This window comes from Talpa europaea (genome assembly GCF_964194135.1).
Source record: "Talpa europaea genome assembly, chromosome: X".
Lineage (NCBI taxonomy): Eukaryota > Metazoa > Chordata > Mammalia > Eulipotyphla > Talpidae > Talpa > Talpa europaea.
Window position 1 is genome coordinate 58,744,344 of NC_140081.1, and position 26,804 is coordinate 58,771,147.

At 37.0% G+C, this 26,804-nt stretch overlaps 1 protein-coding gene across 2 annotated transcripts in view; it reads left to right on the top strand.

Moving 5' to 3' along the window:
* The window catches only part of DIAPH2 (diaphanous related formin 2), a gene marked incomplete at both ends in the record, with an annotated part of 881,049 nt that overhangs the window by 662,627 nt on the left and 191,618 nt on the right, over positions 1-26,804 (top strand). For both annotated transcript variants that reach the window (XM_084259207.1, XM_084259208.1), the window contains one exon: positions 13,746-13,881. In XM_084259207.1, coding sequence (XP_084115333.1) covers positions 13,746-13,881 — 136 coding nt within the window. The remainder of the gene's footprint in view (positions 1-13,745; positions 13,882-26,804) is intronic.

Below are 26,804 nucleotides of genomic sequence, written 5' to 3' on the forward strand. Positions count from 1 at the left end.
GTACAGGCCAGAGGTGCAGGGGGTGAGAGGATTCATCAGAGAGAGAGTGGGGAACAGAACAGGCAGATTGACTGAAATACACTGCTGAGGGGAGCAGCGGGCGAGTCAGGAGAGGTCTGCTGAGCCATGTGGGTAGCTACTTGGCCAGTGGGATGGCAGGGGGTGGAGGTGGTGAATTCAACTCATGCTGCAGAGACTGCAGATAGCTTCATAGTGCTGTGCTTAATCCCTTGGGCCACCAGGGAGTCCAGATTAAGTTTCTATTTCTTACCAGACAATAGACAAGGTACAGGTTTAAGAAATGTAACTTTTCCTTAGACATCAGCAAGTATTTCCTTTTAGAAGTAATTAAGTATCAGCATAAGTTCCTGAGAGAAGTCCTACAACTCCTATTCGCAGGCAAAAGACTACAGCAAGCCTTTCTTAAGGGTCCTCCCTGCTTTGTGAGTCTATAATTCTGTTTGTCAAGGTAATTTGATATTCTTATCCAGGTCTCCAAGGTACTTTTCATATTGGTCTTGTCAAACACTTTATTGATTGTGCTGCCTTGTCCATCTTCTAAGATGGTGACAATAATGAGGCAGTAACCTCGGGTCTCAGACCTGTAACATACCACTTGTTTTGTCCTCCAAAAGGTGTTTTCTCATTCAAACATTGTATCAGCCACTTTAGAATTTCATTTTGTTCCTTTGGTTCAAAATAAATTCTTTTTTAAAGTTATAGATAACTTCCTATAGGCGCTCAAAGCACTTTGTAGATTTTAATCAAGTAGAGGTGCATAGAGGCACGTCCAAACTCAATTGTTTTTCTTTCCCAGATGGAAAGAGGGATCCTCAAACACCTACCAAGAAAAAACTGTGTCTGTAAAAACCTGCAGCACTTGAAAACCTTTTCTGTGCTACAGATTGTAGATTAACTTACAGCTAATCAAAGTTCAGCATTCTAATGGACTGTGACGGGAGAGGCAGTTTTTCCTCCAAATTCAGATCACATGTTTTTGCAGCAGTAAGGCAAATTTTTAAAAGAAGGCCTTGGGGATCACAGCCAGCTTCATTATCGGTGCATGACCACTTTGTAACCCACTGCAAGTTTAATATCCAAGAAGATTTGCACATAGCAGTCTTTTTTTCTTGCTTCTCATTGTTAATAATTTACCTTTGAGATTCTCTTCACGGCCATGCTGGTGTGCAAAGATCTGTTTGTCTGTCAAACCTCCAGATATGTACAGCCTGTGAAAGATACATTAATTTTTAATTTGTTTCCTAAGGAGACTGAAAGTAAGCTGGTTGTGCTGAATACAAGAGGGCTACTCTTGTACTGGAATTAACTTAACTGTCTCCTTCACCTGCAGGATCAACTTCCTCTGAGATGCCTCTCTGCCAGGAGGGAGTCATTTATACAAATAAACTCAGGGAACTTTTCACATAAACCTTCCACCTGAACCTTACATGTGTTTGTCTTAAACCAAAAGATTACTGGCAAAACTATGTATTACTAATGTTTGTAGCTCCTCCAAATATCTCATTCAAAACAAAGATCTTATTTCAAAATTATAATAGAGTACATCTTTTCTTTTAACCTCAGAGGTTCTATGTAAACTGATATATACTCAACTGAATTTTCACTGCAGAGTGTTAAGCTATGGCAGAGTGACAAGTGTCATGGATATCAGGCCTTAGAAAAACTGAGTGCTGGCATTAAAAAAATTTAGATATCAGTGAACTATAACCTATGGATGATTAGGAAGAAACCCACTATTCAATGGTGGATAATGGTTATTTCAAGGCCACTAAGATTTTCCACATCTCAAGGAAATATGAGCTGTGCAGTGAACTATGAGATATTCTTGGTTGAAAGCCTTTTTTTTTCCCCTTTAACTCTGAGTAGGAATAGATGGATTGTATAACACAGAGACAGAGAAAGGAGGCGGGAGGAAGGAGGGATGGGTATAGCTGAAGACAGAACTTTGGGGGAAGGCAAAAATTGAAAGGTGAGAGAGGGAAGTGTAGTCAGCCAAGGAGATGGAGAGAGAGAGAGCAATTTATAGGAAGGAAGGAATGTAGTATTTCAGTAACCTAAAGGCAGAAAAATGACTATTTGATTTGATTTGGTTTACCAGGTTACCTATTGCCCATTATACATTTACGATTTGTGCCATATTTCATAGGTTAACAAGCATGACTATTTTTTTAAAGATGTATTTATGCATATAAGAGCTGGGATACAGGCCAGAGGTGAGGGTAGTGAGAGGATTCACCGGAGACAGAGTGGGGAGCAGAACAGGCAGACCTATTGAAATATACTGCTGAGGGGAGCAGAGGGCGAGTCAGGAGAGGTCTGCTGCGCCATGTGGGTTGCTCCCTGGCCGGTGGAGGGATCAAATTCGTGCTGCAGAGGCTGCGGACAGCTTCATAGGTTGCGTCTTAATCCGTTCCACCACAAGAGAGGCCCCCGATAATAAGCATGACTTTAATCTCCATCTAACTACAGTATCAATACATATGTGTTCAGTGTCTGTTACTGAGATACCTAAGTACTTGAGCAAGCTAATCAAGGGCTAGTGACCTCAGTAAGAAATAGAAAGTTATACATCTCGTTTATAATCATAGTTGATTGGTTGATGAAGTATTCATGAAATTCTACATAAGAGGTAATTTATAGGTCACTTGAACCATAATAAGTGTAAAGCTCTGGGAAAACAAAAGCTGAACAGTATTACAGTGCTGATAAATTCTTTAGTTACTGACTCACAGAGTATAGTTGCTGTAACTGAAAATTCTTTGCCCTGAGCATTTGTCATTATTCCTTCTCTCCAATTCGCCCTTTAAAACATAGTGGAACTGTAGAAAATGAATATCTAATGTTGTTTGATCTTGATTAAATTTTAATGGAAAGTTCTAATTTGTCCCTAGTTACAGTCAAAAAATTACTGCCACCATATTATTAAGGGTCTTTTCTCTAATCAGCCAGTTGTTCAATTCTTTGTTCAAATGCAGAAAAACTCATCTTGGCTAACATCTTATTTCTCCATTTGTAATTTGACGTGATCATTCTAAAATGGGGACAAAAAAGATCTGAAAGAGTATATATATATGGGTCCTGATTTGTTATTACCTTTGGTATTCTTTTGGATTTCCACCCATTTATACTAACAAATAAGAACCTTCACCCAAGTTATACATCAGCTAGAGCTAACATTTGGATCGCTGTTTCCTAACAACCTTTGTCTTTGGTTTCAGGCAAGTGAGTCAACTTTTAAAAGTGTCACTAGCAGCCAAAACAATTCAAGCAAAGAATGTGTTAGGAATCTATCTATATGAAGCAGAGTAGAATAAAAGAGAGGATAATTTTTTTAAAAAAATTATTTTTGTGAAGTTATAAAAGGCACCATATATAGAACTGCCTTTCCTGTTCAATGTCATGCTCAGAATATCTTTGGGACAAGGAAAGTGCATTGAACCCTAGTTCACTGATATGAACTGGCCTGAACATCCTTTCTCTTTCTACCTATTTTGTTTCCTGTTACACCTGAAATTAAATGAGAACCACAACAATAAACAAAAAGGATTAGACCATGCACCTTATCATCTATTTGAAAGTCTTTACTAGGTGATTTTCCAGCAGACATCTTTACCCCTATGGGTAAAGATATAAGAAAATATATAAGAAAACTTAACAAGGCCTGGGGTAGAGGACTTGAGTGTAGCCTAATTCTCTGCACCCCTCCATAAATCTTGAGATAGATCAAGTGACTTACCCATTTTAAGATAAATACTCACAAAAGAAAGAAAAGCAGGCTTATAATTTTTCAAATTAGATGGCCTTTTCTTATAATGTATGCTTCATTTTTTCGGGCAGAAGACAGAACTGACACCAGATATTAAAAACAATAACAGGGCCTCCCTGGCAGCCTGGGGTTAAGTCTCAGTGCTAACACCACTATGGCCTGAGTTGGCTCCTCAGCCAGGGAGGTGACCCACATGGCACAACAGACCTCTCCTGTCTTGCCCGCTGCTCCCCTGAGCAGTGTATTCCAGTAAATTTGCCTGTTCTGCTCCCCACTCTCTCTGGTGAATTCTCTCACCCCCTGCGCCCCTGGCCTACACTGCAATTCTTCTACACAAAAAATATAAAAAAAATTTAAAAAATCAGTAACAGGAACAACAACAAAAAGTCCACTTCCTTCCGCAGGAAACTTTATCCCATAGTTTACTCCACAGTCCCAAAAGGTGTGGTGAATCTTAATTAAGATGATGCATGAAAGTCATTATTAGTGCAATAGCAAAATAGTCTATGACCATTTTGTTTCTTAAATTAGTCTAATGTGGTGGGCCTCCCCCGTGGCACAGCAGGTTGAGCACAGCGCTAGTGAAGCTGTCCGCAGCCTCTGCAGCGCAGGTTCGATTCTCGGCCGGCCAGGGAGATTCCCATATAGAACTGCAGACCTCTCCTGCCTTGCCCGCTGCTCCCCTCAGCAGTGCTTTCAGTCCGTCTGCCTGTTCTGTTCCCCACTCTGTCTCTGGTGAATCCTCTCACCCTCCTGCGTCTCTAGCCTGTACCCCAGCTATTGTATAAATTAAAAATAAATCTTAAAAAAAAGGCTAATGTAGGGTAAAAAGTATCAGGCTTTTCTGCCCTCCCGCCATCAGGATAGATGATGGATCCTTGCGGTCCTGAATGCATGCCTGATGGTGGGCACCTGGAGTTGGGTGTGTGCATAGGTAGATGGGATTCACCTGGGTTGAGACTGGGCTTTTAAGGGTGGCGTTGCAGGGATGCCAGCAGAAGCTGAAACAGAAGTCAAAAAAGAAACAGAGAAGCTGAGAGTAGAAAAGCAGAGAGAACGCCAGAGAGCCCAGATAGAGTGAAGATTTGCTGGGGCTGGGAGGACTGCCGGCCTCCCAGTCCCCCAGCCCCTTTGCCTGTGATATGCCTGGTAAATCTAAATAAAAGACCTGCAAAAGCCACTGAGGACTCTCACTCCTCCTTTACCCGGTCTGCTGGATCGGAAAACCTGCCCTGTGTCCAATTCCTGACCCTACAGCATAGAACTGAAATATGTTGCCTAACTGTGGAATAGCATAATAATACTACCCAATTCCTATGTGCCAGACACTGCTTAAAGGCTTTATATACAATTTATCATTCAGTCATAAGCCAACACTATGAAGTACAGGTATGTATGGTAAATAAAAGGTATCAGGCTTTTCTGCCTTCCGGCCATTAGGATTGATGATGGATCCCTGCGATCCTGAATGCATGCCTGATGGCGGGCACCTGGAGTGGGGTGTGGGCATATGTAGGTGGTTACACCTGGGCTGAGAGACTGGCCTTATAAGGGTGGCGTCATGGGGACGCAAAAATAGCCAACAAGAACACCAGAATTAAAAGCAAAAAAAAAAGTGAAACAGAAGCAGAGACCACGAGAGATGGCCGGAGAGCCCAGAAAGAGAGACTTACTGGGGGCTTGGATACCTGCCAGCCTCTGGGACCCCTGGCACCCCTACCTGCTGTGTACCTGGTAAATCCCAATAAAAGGCTTCAAAACCCACCAAGGGCTGGGGATTATACAGATCTTTCAGTTCCTAAAGGACATTCTGTTTTCACGAAAATATGCTGTTCGACAGAATATTTAGATTATGGGTCTTGATTTCAGGCCTCCTTCATGCTGTTTTCACTCTAGGTATAAAATTGCAGGTCAGGAATTTTTAGAACTCTTATCAACAAAACACATAAAAATGAAGCCTTGGAAACATCATACTTATCTAAAAAAGATAGAAATTTACTGTATCCATGTTATAGTTCTTTAAATTTTCTGAGTTTTATGTTTTCTAAAGTGGTGATTAAAAGAAACAAATTAAAACTCTGTAGTTGGTAGCCTAAAACAGAAGGTAAATACAAAACAAAGCCAAAAAACACTAAAGGCATAGTTTTAATTAAAGCTAAAAGAGAATCGGGTGCTGAGAGTTTAAAAAAAATAAATTTTCACCTGTTTCACTGAGTTTTCGTTAAAAATATCTTTTTGATTCATGTTTAATATAGAAAAGGATTTTCAGTGTAATACATACTAGGTTTCTTCATATTTCCAAATTACTTGACTATTTGATACATCATTTTTGAATCCTTCTAACATCCTTGATAAATGAAGACATTCTGCAGTGTGATCACAGTATGCCTTTGGCGCCAGAGTTACCAGTTTGTTCCTTGGGACATATCCAATATATATTTTCTTATGGTTATGTTAATCTACTCTCATACAACTTCTAGTACTGTAATGAATGACAATTCTTTAACCAAGTTGTAGGGTAAATGATTGTCAGGCTTTTCTGCCCTCCTGCCATTAGGATTGATGATGGAACCCTGTGGTCCTGAACGCATGCATGATGGAGGGCACCTGGAGTAGGGTGTGGGCATACGTAGGTGGGTGCACCTGGGCTAAGACCGGGCTTATAAGGTCACCATCACTGGGACGCCAGCAGTGTAAAAGAGAGAGAAGGGAAGAGAATGCCAGAGAGCCCAGAAAGAGTGAACATTCGCTGGGGGCTAGGAGGCCTGCCAGCTTCCTGAGCTCCCGGCACCCTTGCTTGCTGTGTAAACTCAATATAACCCGGAAAAAGCCACCAAGGGCTTCAGGACTCCTCCTTCACCCTTGTGTTCCGGTCATAGAGAGATCCTGAACTGTGCCCATCTTACCACTACACAAATACATTCACAAGAGTTCCCACCCAGCATGATCCAAAACACAAAAAAAGAAAAAAAATAAATTTCTAGATTTTTCTTTTTTTATGTGTAACAAGTTATATATTTATGTTCTTTTTTTTAATTGCCTTAGTTGCCAACAATGTGGTATAGTTAAAAATCATATACACCTATGTTTTCTGTGTATTTAATGATTTTAGGTCTTACAGCCAAGTCTTTTTTTCCATTTTTAGTTGATTTTTTGTCTGTTATATAATTGAGGTCTGGTTTTATTGTTTTGCATGTGGCTATCCAGTTTTCCCAACACCATTTATTGAAGAGGTTTTCCTTGCTCCAGTGTATTTTCTTTTAACTCCTTTGTTAGAGATTAACTGTCCATATATGTGGATTTATTTCTGGGCTCTTAGTTCTATTCCATTGGTCTGTGTGCTTTTGTTCCAGTACCTGTTCCAGGCTGTTTTATTATGGTTCTATAATATAAAGTCTAGAGGGTGATTCCTCCATTCTTTTTCTTTTGTGTCAGGATTGCTTTGGCTATTTGGGGTCTTTTGTGATTCCATATGGATTTTAGTAGTGTTTATTCCAGCTCTTTGAAGAATGCCATTGATATTTTTATTGGGATTGGGGGTTGCATATTTTACTGATATTTTTATTTGGGAGTCACAGTCTCATGACTCCCAAAAGAGAGAGTTTTGCAGAAAAAAATATTGAAAACATGTGTTCATGTGTGTCTGAATGACCAAATTCTTGCTGTTTAAACATTCATGTATTTCTCTTACCCATAACAATCAATGCCACCATATACTGAACATTTCTTCCGTAGCATGCATTGTCTTTGTTGTTTTATATAAACATTATTTCTCTTAATCTATTTAACAACCATGTTATTTGAGTAGAAATACAGTCATGCTTTGCTTATCCATGGCCATAGTTTCTGAGAAATGCATTGTCAGGTGAATTTCTTATTGTGAGAATGCAACATTGGCAAGTAGATTTTTATGCTTTGGGGTCATAGTGAACAAAATATGGGATTAAGTCATGATCAAGGGAAAATGATTCTGTGGTAGATTTATGAGCCTCCCACTAGTGTAAAGTGCTGTGTCTCACTAGGTGCTATGGATTTGGGGACCATCATTATACATACAGTCTGTCTTGGACCAAAATGTCATGTAACTGTATTTCTATTCTATAGATGGGGAAACTAATGCTCAAAGAGATTATTGAACTTGTTTAAGGTCACACAACTTTTATAAGTGATGGTAGATTGGATTGGAAACCAGATTTTGTCTGACACAACATTCATTTTTCCTAAACGCTCCACTTGTCCATCCACATATATTATCTTTGTCTTTCAGTTAAATATCAAGAGTTTTTAAAGTGCTTCTCCAGTCAGCATTGCACAGTAAGTCATTGCAGACAGCAGAAGTCAGGAATTCATGGTTGTGGTGGTTTTTGTTTTCAGATACCACAGCAAGATTGGAAGATGCTTGTTTCATGTAGACCTAACATGAATGAGGCTGGCAGATGAGCAACTTGAAATTTTCTGAACCAGTTTCATCCATTCCTTAAAGCTTAATTGGAATAAATGAGAGGTCTTAGCATTTACATGAACTTTTTTGCATATGACATTTTTAGTCCATAGGTCTCATTTGTTAATTATGCACAGCAAGGGAAATATGATTTTTAATTTATTCATATTTTTCAGCATGGCAGTAGAGATTTCAGTGAGAGATTTAAAATTAGGTTAGTGAATATATTTCATAGTAAATCCTAGAGACACTTTCTGTTATATTTTACTCCTTTTGGGCTTTTTACTGACTTAAAAAATAGATATGCCAGTAATATAAGACTTACTTTCAGTAAATCTTTCTTATCTTGTATGAGGTTACTACCAAAACACTTTTTCAATGAGCACCCTTTTAACAGAACATCCATTTAACAATGTACATAGTTCTGTACATTGACAGAATCTAATCAGTTGGTATTCGCAACCCTAGGAAATAATGATTTGTGCTTATTTGAGAATGATGTTTAAGTACTAATGAATTAGTGTTTTTAAATGTTTAGTCAGGCTTGTCAAGTATAAAGTGTTGTTAATCACAATCAGTTATTTCAGGGTTTTTTTTCTTTTTTTTTTTTTAAACTTGACCTTAAGTTTGTGCTAGTTGCTTTTAGTCTTTTAACTATTTGGGATTTCTTCTATAGCAATTAGGGTGATAAGAATATGTCCCATTCCCCAAAAGATGTTTTTCCCAGCAGCTTTCACGTTTTTAGGAGACTTAAATGATGTCTTCAAATTTCTTATCTTTCACTTCAGTGGAACTAAAGGCTGTTGATATGAAACTATAGTTAAGTTTTTCATTTTTCTATTAAAGTTTTTTTTTTCTTGAGGGAGAATTAAACAGGCACAAATTTCCCATCCTTAATTTCTGACCCCAGAGCCAAAGAGTAAAAACACCAAGAAGAATAGGTTCTTCTTTTCAGCATGAAGCCTCTTCGTGAAGACAGAACTGGTGACATCAGTGGACCACAAGATGTTTTGCTTAAAAATATATGTCTTGCTAGATACTTTGTTCATTTTCATTAGTACCAAACCAGAGAAATTATTTTCCTCTTCTTTTTTGATCTCTTAGATTACACATGCCATTGCAAGTTGCGTGATTATTTTATAGTTAAATCTAAACCTGAAACAATAGTTAAATCTATTCCTTGTAATTTAAGCTAGTTGACCTATTACTTTGCCTAGTTCATCATTTACTAGATGTGTGTTCATGATATTTTAGTAGAGTCAGTTACCAGCCTCCTTTTAATGTAGAAATTTAACCTATTCACATATGCCAACACTCCCCATTGGCTATTCTTTGATATTATTGACTGATTTTCTTCTACTCCAAATAATTTCAGTTTTGATTTTTATGTATTTTTTTTTAGTTTTACTATATGTTCAAGAAATAAAAGGAAAGAAATATATGGAGAATTCCTCAGAATAGCATAATTCAAGGCCATGAACTACATAATGCCTATCAGTAATCTATATAAACATTTCTGTTCTCAAAATCTAGCTTAAATTTAGCTTTTTGGTAATTGTGCTATCATCATTAGATGATCTTAGTGTATAAGAAGTCAACAGAATCTTGGGAAAAGAATTGCCAGATTTATCAAATAAAAATACTGGCTGTCCAGTTAAATTTAAATTTCACATAAACCATGAATTTTGTTCAGTATGTATATGTTGCAAATATTACATGATTTTTTTTTTAGTATAAGTATATCCCAAATATTCTCAAGCTTTGTCTAGGATATATTTATTTCAAGGTTATGTCACATTCAAATTCTTTAATTTTATTCCTAGCTGAGCATCTTAATTTTATCTGACAACTCTACTTGAAAGGCATCATGGTAGTTTATGTGAGCATACATGACTCTGATGCTTCAGAAGCTGTGTAGTCTTTGTATCTGAGTTAACCTAACTGAACCTAAAATTCATCATATATGAAATGAGAATAAATAATACTTAATTTTAAGATTTTTAATAACTATTAGAAATGATGTACTAAAGCATCTGGACATAAAAAAACATTCTACTATAAAGTAGTTCTTATCAGACAAGGAAGAAATAGCAAATACAAGTTACCAGGTTTTTTTCTTTTTTTTCCTATCTAAACAAATGACAGCACTCAGTGACTAAATTGCCCTTTTGATTGATAACATGATTAAAGAAGAGTCTACTCAGATGTTAGTAGCTATCTAGCAGATCAGAGATTTGACCAGTAATAAAGTATACACAGCATTAAACACCTTTGTCTACTATTTCTTTCCTCTCATATTACTTACCAAAGATATATATAGCTGGTTACTGTCAGAACCTGAATATATGTTACCTTTTCGCCTTGCCCCTGAATTGTAATTTTCAATGACAGAGTAGCATTCCATTTTGTATATATACCACATCTTTATCCACTGGTCCGTTGTTGGTCACTTGGGTTGTTTCCATAACTTGGCTATTATAAATAGTGCTGCAATGAACAATGCAGAGCTACATTTATCTTATGTAATTAGTGTTTTCATATTCTTCAGGTGAATACTTAGAAATGGGATAAATGGTTCACATAGTAGTTTTCTTTTTAGTTGTTTGAGAAACCTTCATACCATTTTCCAGTGTGTGAACCAATTTACATTCTCACCAACAGTGCAGAAGAGTTCCTTTTTTCTCCACATCCTCTCCAATAAGTGTTTCTTGCCTTTTTGATAATAGCCATTCAAACCTCTGTGAGGTGAAATCTCATTGTGGTTTTGATTTGAATTTCTCTCATGGTAAGTTATATAGACCTTCTATTTATGTGTGTGTGTGTGTGTTGGCCATCTGAATGTCTTCATTGGCAGAAGGCTAATTTGTTTCTTCTCTGCACATTTTCTTTTAATCAGGTTGTATTTTTGTTGTTACTAAGTTATACAAGTTGTTTATATATATTGGATATTAACCCCTTGTCTGATATGTGATTTGTAAATATCATTTGTAAATATCTTCTCCCATTCAGTAGGCTGTCTTTTCATTTTAGCAGCGATTTCTTTTGCTCTGCAGATGCTTTTAGTTTGATATAGTTCCATTTTTTAAAATTCTCTCTTGATTATCTTGCTGTTGGAGTTGAAACCACCAAGACATTACTAAGGCTGATGTCAAAGAACTTATTAACTAAGTTTCCCCTATGTATTTTATGATTTTAGGTTTTATATTTAAGTCTCTAATCGATTTTGAATTAATTTTAGTGTATGGTATAAGATAGTAATCAAGTTTCATTCGTTTGCATGTGGCTCTCCAGTTTTCCCAGCATCATTTATTGAAGAGATTTTTCTCTTGTATGTTCTAGCCTCCTTTGTCATAAATTAGTTGATCTTATGTGTGTGGTTTTATTTCTTGGCTCTTTGTTTTATTACGTTGATCTGTGTGCCAATTTTATTTTAACCCTTTACTGTTTTGATTCAAACTATAGTTTGAAATCAGGGAGCATGATACTTCTGTTTTTGTTCTTTCTTCTCAGGATTGTTTTGGCCATTCAAGTTCTTTTGTAGATCCATACAAATTTTAGGATTGTTTTTTGTTTCTATTTCTGTAAAGAATGCTGTTGGGATCTTAATATAGATTTACATCAAATCCGTACATTGTTTTAGGTAAAATGGCCATTTTGACAATATTGATTCTTTAGGAAATATTTTTGAAAGAGGTTTTAGGACTTGGAGAAACTATTGTGACTTTTAACATGAAAGAAAATGTTTCAATATAGACACCCCAGGCAAAGCCTTTTAGATGTGTTCTTGTTTTGTTTGTTTGTTTTGCATATAAACACAATATGAATTTATTGGTAGAGACTCATATTACAAGAATGTCAGCATACAATAAAATTGGCAGAAAAAGTATGAAGGTTCCAAACCTCTTGGCAAGACTAGGAAACTGGCACTGCAAAGTGGTAGGGCCTGGTCCAGAGAATTCCTGGCAGTGGTCAGGATACAGAGATGAAAGGGCCACTTCTCAGATTAAGAGTCCCCTGTGACTCTTGCCAAAACCTGTACATGCAGTCCATGGACCATGGACTTGGAGTCCATCAGCATCTCAGATTGGCTTAAATTTGGTGTCTGTATTTCTACCACTTTTCAGAGACATATATCAGGACCACTTGTTAATTTTAATTTAAGTGGGGCCTCTAGGCACAGCCAGGTTTTTATTTATCCTTGCCTTTGGCATGTCTCTTTATCAGTATCTTCATAAATATGTGTTTACTTGTTAATTGATAAATGCTATGAGTTTATCTCCCCTACCTTTCTGTCAATCTGGGTCATTACAATGCCAATATATACAACATCTAGATCAGTCAGGATCACTACGATACCAATACATGTGACAACATATCATATATAATAGTTAGAATTTGATGAAGAAAGCTGACTTACTAAGAGTGACATGGAATAGGGATGATTATAAAGATTAGATTTTATATAACAATGAGAATTAGTGGAGAAAACTGTGGGAAGTTGTTGCTTCCAAATATGGTGGTGAATTTCAAGTTGCTATTTTAGTAAGATTGATGGGCTGAGAAGAAAGGCTGGATGTAGAATCTGAAGTGTGTCTCTGATGACAGCATAAAATTGGATCTTTTTTTTTCTAGCTTGATAATATAGATGCATTCTTGTTATTGAGTTCTTTTGGGTTTTTGGAACAAAATAGTTCTTGTGAAATAGTTGGCACATGTACGAAGGATATCTAATTAATCATAATAGGAAAAGAACTTAATAAAAGAACTTACAGTTCATATATCTCTTTATTAGTGATATCTCAGAACTCAAAAGAAACTGATGAGTTTACTTCCTTTTTACAATATCATCTATGGGAAGGTACTGATTCACCTGAGTTCCACAAATAATCTATTCGAAATAAAAGATAATAACTAAATATGTTACAGCATTTCTAAAGATCTTGACATCTAAAAAGCAATTAACTTGCACGTAAACTTTCCTGTGATAATATGGCTGATTATTTCATAACCTACAGTTTTAGATGTAATTATTAGCATCACCACATCCATACCATCATCTTCATAGACTATATGTTTTAAACCAAATATATGTGTAGTTCATTTTTTCCTCACAAAAATCCTATGAGCTAGGTTTTATTTTAAATCTCCATTTTGCAGATCAGGGAAAATGTACAGTGAAGTGGCTAAAAACTTGTTAAGATATATTTCCATGTTAAAGCTTTTCATGTATATCAAATCTATTTCATATTTCAACAATGGAATGTATGTTTATTGTTAAATCATTGATGTCCCTATTTTCCTGGCACCCCAGGTAATGATAGTTGGAACCCGAGTCATTTCCATTTTTTTCCAAGAAGAAGACATATCTTAAGAGTGTTTATCTCAAAGTTTGTATATACCTTGAAACTGCTGTAATAATTTCCTACTATATATATATATATATATATATAATTTTATTATTGTGCAGTTTCACTAATAAAGAAGCTAAAAGGATATTTTTATACTTTATACATACAGGAAGCAGTGAAGGAAAACTTCAAGAGAAAAGAATTGGAAGAGAAGTCCAGGAGGGCAAAGATTGCTAAAGAGAAAGCTGAACAAGAAAAGTTGGAACGGCAAAAGAAAAAGAAACAACTCATTGATATAAACAAAGGTATGAAGTATTTCCACTTTTTAAAAAGATATATGAAGTGCAAATTATTTGCATTCAGTTAATTTTGGACTATAAGGTAAATAATTGTGTTTTGGGTAGATAATTCACATTATTATTAGTTACTTGTGTCCATTTCCTTCAATAACATTGTCTGCAAATCTTGTCATCCTAACATTAATAAGCAGTTTTGACAACCAATGCAAAATAATATATTGTTGAACAGTCATTTTCTCTTCATTCGTTTTAACAAATTTTACTATGTTCTGGATTAGGCAATGATGAGGGAAGAAGAGGATGAATTAAAAAGAGAAAAACTGACATGGGTAGATGAGCTCAAGTTTAATTTTTTTACACTGTTGACATTGTAGTAACAATTAACATTATTCCTTGTGGGTTTGAACTCTTCGAGTCATAATGGACATTGACAGCACTATTATGAGTGAAAATAAAGAGGGTCATCTTGTGCAGCTCTGAGCCTCAAAACAAAGTGTTGATATGTCCACATAATATAAAGTTAGTCATTTCCTTGGTTGCAGGAATTACTGTATATTAGGTCCTTTTTTAATTTCAGTTTAGTTTTCTTTTTAAAGGAAAGGGGATGGGGAAGGGAAGGGAGAGGGATCAAAACAGGGGAGGGAAGAGCACAAGGGACTATGGTGATTGTGCACGGGTGAATTGGTGGTGGGAATTTTACAGGGACTACGTCTGAGAGGAGAAAGCATACATTGTACAAAAAGGAAGAATGATGTAAAATATATATATATATATTTTTTTTAAAAAAGAAAAGAATAAAATAAAATAAGTCAAAACCAAAAAAAGTATAATTCAAAAAGAAAATAAAAAAAGAAAGAAGGGAGGGTAAATAAAGAAAATGGTTGGCACCAGGTAGCTACACTCTGAAATTTTAAGAATAAAAAAGGACAACCTTTACCACTAGGGGTAGAGAATTTAAAAACAAAATGAAACAAATTCTGAAAATAAATACAATATAGTATGATTAATATGGACCACCTGTATAATATTGATTATGTGCCAAACACTATTCTAAAATTTTTGTTTTAAGTCATTGAATACTCATAACATCTCTATGAGGTAGGTACTATTATTATCTCAATTTAATCATGCAGAAACTGAAGCTCATAGAAATTAAGGAACTTGCCCAAGTTCACATAAATAGAAAGTATTGACTCCAAATTAGAACCCTGTAGTCTAGCTATAGAATCTCGGCATTTAGACATCCCATTGTAAAATAATATCAACAATGACCAACATATATAAGCAATTTACATATAGAACTTTTCTAAGAAGGTTACATATATGAGCATTTTTAATCCTCATAAATCACATTGGGAAAGTGTACCACCTCATTGCAAGATAAAGAACTGAGGAACAGAAAAGGAAAGCAATTTGCCTAAAGTCACGTAGATAGTAAGAGGTGGAAACAATATCTGAACCTAGGTAGTCTGTGGTCAGAATTAATATTATTTGGTAATCATTATCAATAATTCTGTAGTAATATCTTTTAATGGCTAATCTTTTGAAATGATATCTACAATATTAAGTTTATTCCTCAGACCTTGAAAATTATAAATATTTCTATATTAACTATAGTTTATCTTTTCTATGCAAAATAGAAATAAGATTTTAAAAGAAAATAAACAGCCAAAGTAAAATAGAGTATTATTGACATAATTTAGCAAGCAACCTTAATAATTAGGGTTAAAAGTACTGGACCTGACTGAAGATCTCTCAGAAAGAGTACTAGAGCACAGCATGGAAATGGGTATTTGTTGGAAATTATTGCTTAAAAGGTAATGAAGTCAGGTGACTAGCACAGAAAGTTAGCTACCTTATGGGCAAGTAGTGAGGAAAGAAATTGGTAGAAGTAGAGGACTGGTTATGCATTCTCTTGTCAATACTAAAGATTTTACCCTGAAAGCCATGGGATGCCCATCAGTATTATTGAACTGGAATGTGGTGTGTTCAGTTAGGTGTCTTAGAAAGATCAATTTGACAAAACATAAAGAATGGTTTGGAAAGAGAATGTGTGAGATAATAGAGATTATGAATTTATCATAGACCTGACAAGTGATGACAGTGGGCTGAATTAATGCAGTAGTAATGAGGTTAAAGAAGTCACCAGAAAAAGGTATATTAAAGTTCCATTTATCTTAAAGAATTGGTTTGAATAATTTTATATGATTACGGAGTCTGGCAATTCCAAATTCTGCAAAGTATGTACATGTCCAAATTCTGATAGTAGACTAGAGACTTGGAAAAATCAGTGTTGCAGTTTATCTAAGATCATCTGCTGACAGAATTCCCTCTTGCTCAAAGGAAGTCATTATTTTGACCTATTCTGTCCTTCAGCTGATTAGAGAACACCCATCCACATTATGAAGGGCAATCTGTTTTACTCAAAATCTACTAATTTGAATGTTCATGTCATTCAAAGACACGTTCACAGAAACATCTAGAATAATGTGTCAACAAATAACTGGGCACCATAGCCCAGCCAAATTGCTAGAATATTAACTATCATTATAGGGCTATTTAAGGTAGAACTGACTGATCCTGATGATTGATTATATATGGCATTCAAGAGTGGGCAGCATTGGGCCTCCCTGGTAGCATAAGGGGTTAAGACGCAACCTATGAATCTGTCCTCAGCCACTGCAGCAAGAGTTCAATCCCCAGCCAGGGGGAAACCCACATGGCACAGCAGACCTCTCCTGTTTTGCCTGCTGCTCCCCTCAGCAGTATATTTCAGTTAGTCTGCCTGCTCTGTTCCCCACTCTGTCTCTGGTGAATCCTCTCACTCCCCATGCCTCAGGCCTGTACTCCAGTTCTTAAATGAATAAATAAATCTTTAAAAAAAAAAAGTGGGCAGCATTAAGGTTTCATCTGTCATAGAGATAATAAAAATCAGGATAGAAGCACATTTTGTCACTCTGTGATGAGTGTCATTTTGAATGTGGGTGGGTTTGTTTTTTTTTTTTTTTTTTCCAGATGCCTTGTAAAGTTAGGAAATGTCTAAGTGACCATGGTATATATGCATATGGAACTTGTGGAGCAGTACGGACTATACAGACTCCAAGTCACTGGTTTTTATTTGATAAAGTTAAGCTATGTTAAGACTAGTGCTACTGTAACCAAGTACCACATTCTAGAAAACTTAGAACAAAAGACATTTATTGTCTCATAGTTCTGGAGACCACAAATCAAGGTATAGTCAGGGATATGTTATTTCTGAAGAACATAAGGAAGGATCTGTTCTAAGTGTCTCCCCATACTTCTGGCAGTTATGGCCTGTGCCAGCATAATGTCAGTCTTCACATGGCCTTCTACCTGTGTGCATGTCTGTCTCTTTACATGGTGTTCTTTTTATAAGGACTTCAGTCATACTGGGTTAGCATGACCTAATCTTAATTAATTATACAATTTAAATCATGTCATGTTTCAATGAGATCACCAGGGTAAAGTATAAACTGGAGGCACTGAAAGTATTTAGACCCTCTCTCTCTCTCTCTCTCTCTCTCTCTCTATATATATATATATATATATATATATATGTATGTATATATATAGAGCAATATATATATATATATATGGAGCGAAAGAGAGACTTATACTAGAATTAAAACAGACCAAAATATTAATTTTTAATAGCAAATGCTGTTCTATGTAAAATAACATCATTTATGAAAAGTAACTGTATCTTCCAAAACCTAAAATATACTAGAAGAAGAAAAAATTGTGTTGTAAATCTCTTGAAAGTATGGGTTAATAAAAGATAGTTTTATTTCATACCTGCTGTAGTGGTGATAGTGCTAAGATTTAACCTCTAGGCCACCAGGGAGGTCCTAAGATGAAATCTGTACTGTTTTCCCCCCAGGAACATAATCTTGCTCTACATCACACCACAACCTTCTCCCTTCTCCATCCACCCTGAGTATTTATTAACCTTTTACTATTTCCCCCAATATATGCCTATAGCAGAAAGAAATAAAGGACCTATTCTGGTTGTTTCTGTAGTGTATATTTTCATTTGGCAAAATTTGACTAATTACCTCTTCAAATATCATCAAAGCTCTTTCAGTTACTAGGGTTATGACCTTGTTCTTCTGTTCGTTCATCTCCCACGCCTCTGCTTCCTCATCTGTAATATAAGTTAATAGCATTTGCCTTCTATAGTTTCAGTGAGATAAGTATGCTCCATAACAGAGCACCTAGAAAACACTTGCAAGCAAACCTGGGGAAGCAGAATGACTCAGTCGGTGAGTACTCACTAGCTCACATAAGACCAAAAAAAAAAAAAAATGCAATACACACAGAACTAAAAATAAAAGGATTTATTTACATAGAGAGTGAGAAAAGGAAGAGCTAAGAGAGAAAAGAAGAATATTTATTGGCTTGCATGTGGCCAGGTGCAATCTGTCCTACCCCAGATAGCACGCACTGAGCAGAGGCCAGTAAGTGGTGAGAGGTCATCTGCTGAGCAGAAGTGGAGGTGGGAGTGCAAGTGGGAGCCAGGAGAAAAATAGAGCATCCCCTGTGTGCTCTGTCTTCTTACAGCCCATGTGATGGTTCTGTTCTGCCTCTCATCCCTGGCAAGTTATGGGGTTCAGTCTATGTTTTTCCATTGTGCTAGCTATGAGTTTCACCTACTGCCTCAGAGGTTGTTCTTCACCGTTCCTCTAATATCTCCATAGACCGCCACACATGCATCAAGCTGCGAGCCTGGACTCAGCTCACTGTCACCTCTGCCCATGCTCACAACAGTCAACCCAGCCCCAGTGCGGGTTGGAGACCTTCCATTCAAACACTGGCCCCTGTAGCTGCCATACTGCATCCTCTAACAAATATGAGGAGTCATTTTGTGTTCATTGAAAAATCTGGAAGAAGTTTAAGACAGTCCCCACCCTTACGAACTTTATGGTGTAGGTAGAGAGATTTGTAGAGGAGAACAAACTGTTTTTCCACTAGTCATCTTTGGTTCATTGGCTTTGGTCCTGTAAATTTGGTTAATAAAACACAAGTTAAGAGAAAAACAAATAAGTTTATTAATGCAAGCATCACATGTAAATGTAGGAACACTCCGTGATAAATAACTGAGAGGGTTAGTTAGAACTTGGACTTATATAGCATCTTAACCAAAGAATAGTATGTTTTTAAAAATTTCTATGTAAGAGTAAGGAAAACTAAATAAGGGACCAGAAAAAAAGAATAATAATAAGAAAGAGAAAATCAAAATAACAACTATAAACCAGAGACATACTATGACAGGGGCAGAGAAAGGAGGGATTGGGGTCAAAATAAGGGGCGTGCAATTGTATGGGGAGCATAAAAATGAAAAAGAAAAAGAAAACAAAGCAAAAATAAATTTGAATTTTAAGAATTTTAAGTTTTGGCTCATAAAAAAAAAGAGTTAGGAAAAGAATTTTGAGTTTCTAGGGCAGCAACTTGTAGGAAGGTATGGAGGACCTAATGCAAGGGATAATTTGTAATTTGTTATGTAGGTTCCTATGGTACCCACTCTGGAAGGATAAGGGTCTAGCTAGAGTTTTCTCTAGTGATTTAACTTCTTCCCTTCCTGTTCAAGAAGGGAGTAAAGACACCTTTACAAATTTATCTGCATAGCATGTATTTATTACAGGTAAAACAGCAAGCTGTTTGCTGATTGTTACTTCATTTGATAAAAGCAGTTACTGAGAACTTTTATTTGTACCAGAAAAAATCCCTATTGAAAAGCAAATTCCCATTGTAGGGCCCTATTTGGCAAAGAAATACAAATTGACTATATCTCAAAATGTGATTTTTTTTTCATATTAATACCTACAAATAAGCATTTACCTTACAGAAAAACTCAAACATTTAATGACCTTGATTGTTTAAATTTGACAAGATTTACCTAGACAAATAATAAACAAAAGGCTTACTATATAAAATAAGTTAACCAAGTTTCTTGATAACAGTGCACTGACAGTAAACATAGCTTAAAGGAAAAGAAAAAAAAAGTCATGTCCTGCTTTTAGGCAAATGAGGGAGGGCAAAATAATCCTTATATCAAAAGGGTATAAGTTGAGGTGCCACATTCTACTATCCTAGAGGTAAAATAAATATAAAGCAGCAAATGGTAAATCATGTCCTGATATATAATAATTTGGAATTGTTTAAAGGAATATCAGTGAAGTCTGGTAAAATTGATACAGCAATGAAGGATGTCTTGCCCACTCCCCCGTTCTACTCCCTTGTAAGTCTGGATAAATACCCCTCCCTTTGTCAACCAGCAGAACAGTGGTCTTTCAGACACCAGTCTGATGCCGCCCTCAATTTGTCAACAAATTAAACTATTTTCCGTCTCCTCAAACTCAAATTTTGTTTCCTTTTATTGGCCAAGGGAACCTAAACCAGCCAGCATTCCGGTGACAGAACCAGTAAATTAGGCAACTGAGAGAAACTTCTATTCCAAGGATGAAGTATAATATATTGCTAATAAGCAACTTTTGATCAAGTCCCAATTTTTATCCTAAGAGCTTAACCAGTTGTTGAAAAGGGGAGTTTTATCAGATTATGACTGAAACTGAAGTTGTATGTCTTTTTTTTAAATTTATTTATTTTCTTACACAGTTGTTCATTTTTGTACAATATTTCACTTCTCCCCTCAGGTGTAGGTCTCCCACCACCACAGCACCCGTGATATATCACCATAGTCCCTTGTGCTCTACCCTCCCTTGTTTTGACCCCTCTCCCACGCCCTCCCCTGCTGTGTGCTACAGATCTATGGTCAGCTTGCAAGTTTTGTCTTTTCCTAATCCTTTCTTCAATTTCTCCATATTCTGTATATAAGTAAAACCATCTGATATTTATCTTTTTCCTTCTTACTTTTTTCACTTAGCATAATCCCTTCCAGCTCCATACATGTTGCCACAGATGGCATGAGTTTATCTTTTTTGATTGCTAAGTAATAGTCCATTGTGTATACACCATATCTTCTTGATCCAGTCATCTGTTTTGAGGCATTTGGGTTGTTCTCATATTTTAGCTACTGCAAATAGTGCTGCAGTAAACAAGAGTACTGGCTTCCTTTTGAATTAATGTTTTCGTGTTCTTTGAATAGATTCCTAGGAGTGGAATTGCTGGGTCATATGGTAGCTCCATTTTTAGTAGCTTGAAGAACCTCCAGACAGCTTTCCATAGCGGCTGGACTAGTTTGCACTCCCACCAGCAGTGTAGGAGAGTTCCTTTTCTCCACATCCTCGTCAACATTTGTTATTTCCTGTTTTGTTTTGTTTTTTTAATATGAGCCATTCTCACAGATGTGAAATGGTATCTCATTGTGGTTTTGATTTACATATCCCAGATGTAGTGATGTAAAACATTTTTTCATGTGCCTCTTGGCCATTTGCATTTCTTCTTTGGAGAAGTGTCTTTTTAGCTCTTCTGCCTATTTTTTGACTGGATTGTTTGCTTTGTTTTTGTTGAGTTGCGTAAACTCTTTGTAGATCTTGGATATCAGTCCTTTATCAGATATATGGTTTGCAAACACTTTCTCCCATTCAGTAGCATGTCTCTGCCTTTTGGTTACCATCTCTTTTTCTATACATAAGCCTTTTCAGTTTGATATAGTCCCAGCTGTTTACATTGCCCTTTGTTTTCCTTGCTTCTGGAGACTAGTTCTCAAGATGTTTCTGATATATATATATATATATGTAATGCAGTGTTTTTCCTATGTTTTCTTCTATATATTCATGGTTTCAGGTCTTAAATTCAAGGCTTTTATCCATTTTGAATTGATTTTTCTGTATTGTATGAGATAGTAGTCTAGTTTCATTATTTTGCATTTGGCAGTTCAGTTTTCCCAGTACCATTTTTTTAATAAAGATTTTTATTTATTTATACAAGAACCGGGGTACAGGCCAGATCTGTGGGAGGGTAAGAGGATTCACCAGAGACAGAGCGAGGAACAGAACAGGCAGACTGATGAAATGCACTGCTGAGGGGAGCAGCGGGCATGACAGGAGAGGTCTGCCATGCCGTGTGGGACCCTTGCTGGCCAGCCGGTATTGAACCCACACTGCAGAGGCTTTGGACAACTTCACAGCGCTGCACTGAACTGCCTGCACCACCAGGGGAGGCCCCCCAGTACCATTTATTAATGAGGTTTTCCTTGTTCCAGTATACAGTCTTTGCTCCTTTGTCATACCTTAGTGGACCATATATGTGTGGTGAAGTTATACGTCTTTTTCATTGTGAGACATTGATGAGTGGTGAGTAATATACACAGAGCATTTCGTTTCCATTATTGTGTGTCTGCGTAGGCCCCAGTTAGAATACCCAGAGTCATTTGGGCCCAATCATTGAATGCCAGGTCAACTAACAAATGCAGTAGCAAACCAGTCAGCGTTTCAGGGAAGGCAACCTATTTCTAGAGTGCTGTTTGACCAAGAGGAATGCAAATGGGATATTTGCTCCAAGCAGAGGAGAGCTGTTTTAAAACCAATTTGTCTTTTGCAAGGGCAACACCCACCAAGGAAGACCTAAAGTGCTGGAGTAGGGCATATGCCACAAACCCAGCAGGAGGTTTGGTTTGTTGTTGTGAGTAGTAGTGATCCCAGCAGAGAAAGGTGTTAGTTTCCAGCTTTGTCAGGAATAGAAAGTATCATGAGGAAGTTCACTGTCAGGATATCTGGTTAGGGAACGTTTAGTGAACTTTAAAGTTGGTTAGAAATAGAGATCATAGTCTGTTCTCCTAGATGGTAAGGTTTTACCTGAGTATGATGAATCCAACGTTTTATTTTGCAATGTTATGACAGAGTGGGTAGTGGGAAGGATAGTAGAGGGTCTTTCTCAGGCCTAAGGATGCCGGTATTTTCAAGTTTTCAGAAGCATCAGGAGAGTAGTTATGCAAAGGGATGTCTGTAGGATGCTGTAGCCTCTTAGATGCAAATTTATGTATAATAATTAGATATTAAAAGTGCTAGTCCTTTTTGCAGACTGAAGAGGACCAGAAACTGATATCAAAAATTTTCCGAGACAGTTTTTCTCCACCCTCTCTTCAGCTCTACCAAATGATTACAGTAAGATCCCTTTGCGAGTAAAGTCTAGTTTTAGTAAACTTGGCCAGGTTTTTGTTTTGTTTTGTTTTTTTTGTTTTCCATAAGCACAATGAGAACAAAGTATAACTATATTCTTTCAAGACTGAATTTACTGGAACCTCCACAAAGAGCCTCAAAATGAGCCTTTAAGTGTTTGCCTCTGAGGGCAGGGACCATGCCACAGTTTCAGCTCACTTGCAAATACCTGTATCTCTGGGTAAATTCCTCTCCTTGAAGTTCCAAAATGACCTGGGATCTCTGGGTCTCTTTATTGCCGGGGGTAGGGGAGTGGGGTGCAATGTTCCATACCCTTCCTGGTAGACCTAGAAATTTGAAAGCAAGGCATCAGTCTTTTTCTTTGAAGACTCTGTCAAATCTGTGGGCTTGTGAAAGTACCCTGGTCTGTGAAAGTCTCAGTCATTTTACAATAGATGAAAAAGGAGAGTCTTATTAGATTTATGCAGCCAAACACATTGCTGGGAGGAAGTACCAATACTTACTATAAGTTTTTATATTCTGGGGTAAGAGATAGAGAAAAGCAAATGTACTAGTTTGCTCATAAAAAGATGCAATATTCCATTGCTGTAGATCTTAGCTCAGTTCAAAGAGAAGCTTTCTGGAAATAAAAGGGAAATATTAAAACTGATATTAAAAAGGCCATTAAAATGATAGTAAGTAATCTCCATATGTAGCAAAAGACTTAAAAATAAACATACTCAAAATATGAATTTAAAGTAATAGAGATACTTGCACAATTTTATGACATACATATTTTAGAATAATCAGAAATCACGGATAACATTATAGCAGGATACTAGGTTTTTAGGAATCCCACATACATTACAATGCTCTGTTTACATATATGCTGAAAATGTGTAACCATTTCTTCCCATGACAGTGTTTACTATTTTAGAATGTTCGTGTTAGGAAATTTTGTTACAGGCTTAACAACCTTATACACATTTTTCAAAATAGTACTTAATTACCGAGAGTGACACATAAAGGTTTTTGAGTAATCTGTTTCTCTGACAAGGTTTGGCAATGCTGACAGGATTAAGATTCCTCTCAGTTAACCAAGTCAATTGCAACTTTAGTTTCTCCTAGGGCTAGAATTTTTAATTTAATGATTGGGGTACAAAGGAAATCATCCCGTACCACCTCAGGGTTCTTTCAGGCTGGCAAATAATCAAACAAGCATTAGACAGATTGATACAAGAAAAATCGTAGAGAAGCTAGCACTGTATATATCTCCTATATGTTGATGAGACCCAGTATGACTGAGCAATGTGTCCATGTGGCTTTAGAGTAAGATCTCTGCAGTGCATTTCATTGACACTAATCAGAAATCTGTGGTTTGGAATTTAGCTGGCAAAAGTTGCATTTCCTTTCCATGGTTCTCTTGTGACAAATTAATTTTTAATAAGAAACTTAGATTTAAAAAAAATCTTTAAAAGGTTCACAGGTCCAATAAGCAGTTTAGAAGTTTTTCCAACCAATCAATATGCATTTTTATAGTTTACTAGAAAGTCCAAAGTAATTTAATTATTTTTACCTTAAACAGAGTCTGACAGTGGCCCTTTTTCAAGACTAGGAAAACACGGGGAAAATAGAATTTTCTACTAGTAGAACAGATCAGAACAGTACCTCAAAGTGAAAAAAGCCAAACCTTGAGTTATAAAATATAAAACAAAAGTCTTAAGACAGAAAATTACCTTTTTAGGTTGAGCAGCCAATATTAAAGACAAAAATCCTCTAAACTCAAACTTATAATACCAGCAAAATTTACATGAAAATATTTTCTCTAACCATTTTACATTTAAACTGTAAAAGATTTTTCACCACTTGGTCTTCATTAGATTTCAGCAGGGGGAAAGTTCAGGGTTCTGAAATGGCAAAAGCCTTCACTTTACAGGTCAGCATGTCCAGAAGTACTAGAGCTCTTCATCCCACAGCCTTCTTGGGGTACTAAGTTGTTTCAACTACACCAGCTCACCCATGTTGCTTCGGTGGCCATCCCAAATGGTTTAGCTAGGATGGGGTTTGGGGAAAGAGAAATGCCAGCTGTTCTCACAGAGAACAGTAGTGTGAGTTCCCAGGAGAGGTATGATAGAGAAAGCTTGTGTTGTTGCTCCACAAATTGGAACTCAAGGGTAAAAATAAGGTGTTAAAAGATTTCAGGAGAGGACAGATGTGAGCAAGGAGGAAGAGGAAAAGAGAAATATATTTCCTGGTGGAGAGTCCAGTTCTCCACAGATGGAAGATGGCAGAGACTATCAATGGACTCAACAGTGGAGCAGTAGTCCAGGCAGCTGCATGCTAAGAACAAAGGCAGCCCCCAGACCAGCTGGCCGCAGTGGTGTGTCTTTCTGAGGTAGAAAGTCTCTTGCCCAATGCCCAGGCCTTAGCAGTATAGCAGAGGATAAAGAATACAGGCTCAAAATTGTCCCAATAGTCACCATAAACAATGTGGGCCTTTTGTCCTATAGGAAAAGAATTTTTCAAAGAGAGCTAGATGTAGTTGAGCTAATGGATCAAGGTTTCACTCTCTGGACATTTTCCATCCTCCATTTTATATTGTGGCAGGTGGTGCTGTACATGAATTTCTGTCTTTTGTTTAGTCCTTCACCTTGTACTACTCCCAGGTCTTCAGTACAGAGCCCAAAGGAGAACAATAAGGGACTGATTGGGTATTGTCCATGTTAGGCAGAGATGGGGTGAATCAGACACTTCACTCTGTACAAAGGGAGAGAAGGAAGCAAACCAGAGAGAGAAGGTCAACATCTATCTCCAAGACCACCTCCTTTACTCCTGATAACCAATCGGAGATGGGCGTCCATCTCTTTTGGTTTTAGTTCCAAGGCACCCATGTTTCCCTCGGCCTGGTTAATCCCTAAGGGAAGCTTCAGGAGTCCCCCTGGGCAAGGAAATATTTCCCTTCTCATCCATTTATGGGTAACATAGTGAACTTGATTAAGTCATATCTCAGTGAGCAGTTTTCAAAGAGGGAAAAGGCTAAAATCACCTTTCCTTTCATCCTAACTCTGATTTTCATGGGCAGGAGAGAGTAAAGCACCTAGGATAATAGTTTTTCTTTAAAAAAAAAAAATGTGGGCATCTCTAGGACTCTAGGTTAATAGAAAATTAGGGAAGGCAAAAAGAGCAGTTTCTCATAAGACAGGGCAGAAGAGTCAGAGGGGGGTATCTTGATGATATAATCTGCATAGTCTGTTTTCCCAACTAGATGTGAGAGACAAATGTAACAAGTCTATCCTGATGTAGAGTACATAGTTGGGGATGGGCAACAAGTACAAGGCAAAAGAGAGAGACTTACATGGCAGGAAAAGAGCAAAAGACTGAGAAAAGGAAGAGATCAAGTGAACTCCTTCCCATCGTGAGCACTGGCACGCCAACATCCCTTCAGGTGAACCATCAGGGGAAACCCACTAATCACTTGGATCTGCATAGGGTGGGACAATATCCCTGCCAGCCAATAAATTGGGGAGCTGTGACCGGCACATAAGGAAGAGGTTTTGTTCTAAGCCTCTGGGTAGATGAGAGAAGGAAGAGAAAGAGCAACTCATTGTGTAGAATTTCTCTTGGCTGGCTCATCCAATGTTGGGACCGAGAAGTGGGTCAAAATTCTTAAATTCTTCAAGGAAAAGAATCCTGTGGGAGTCAATTGTAGGTGAGTTAAAAATAAAGCTATATTATAAGTGAAAAGGCAGATTTGTTAGGGAAAGAGAAAAGGAAAAAGGACCATTTGCATAGGTGCAAATGAGTAGTTCTTAAAGTTCCAAAAGGGGCAGGATTATTAAGAAAGAGATA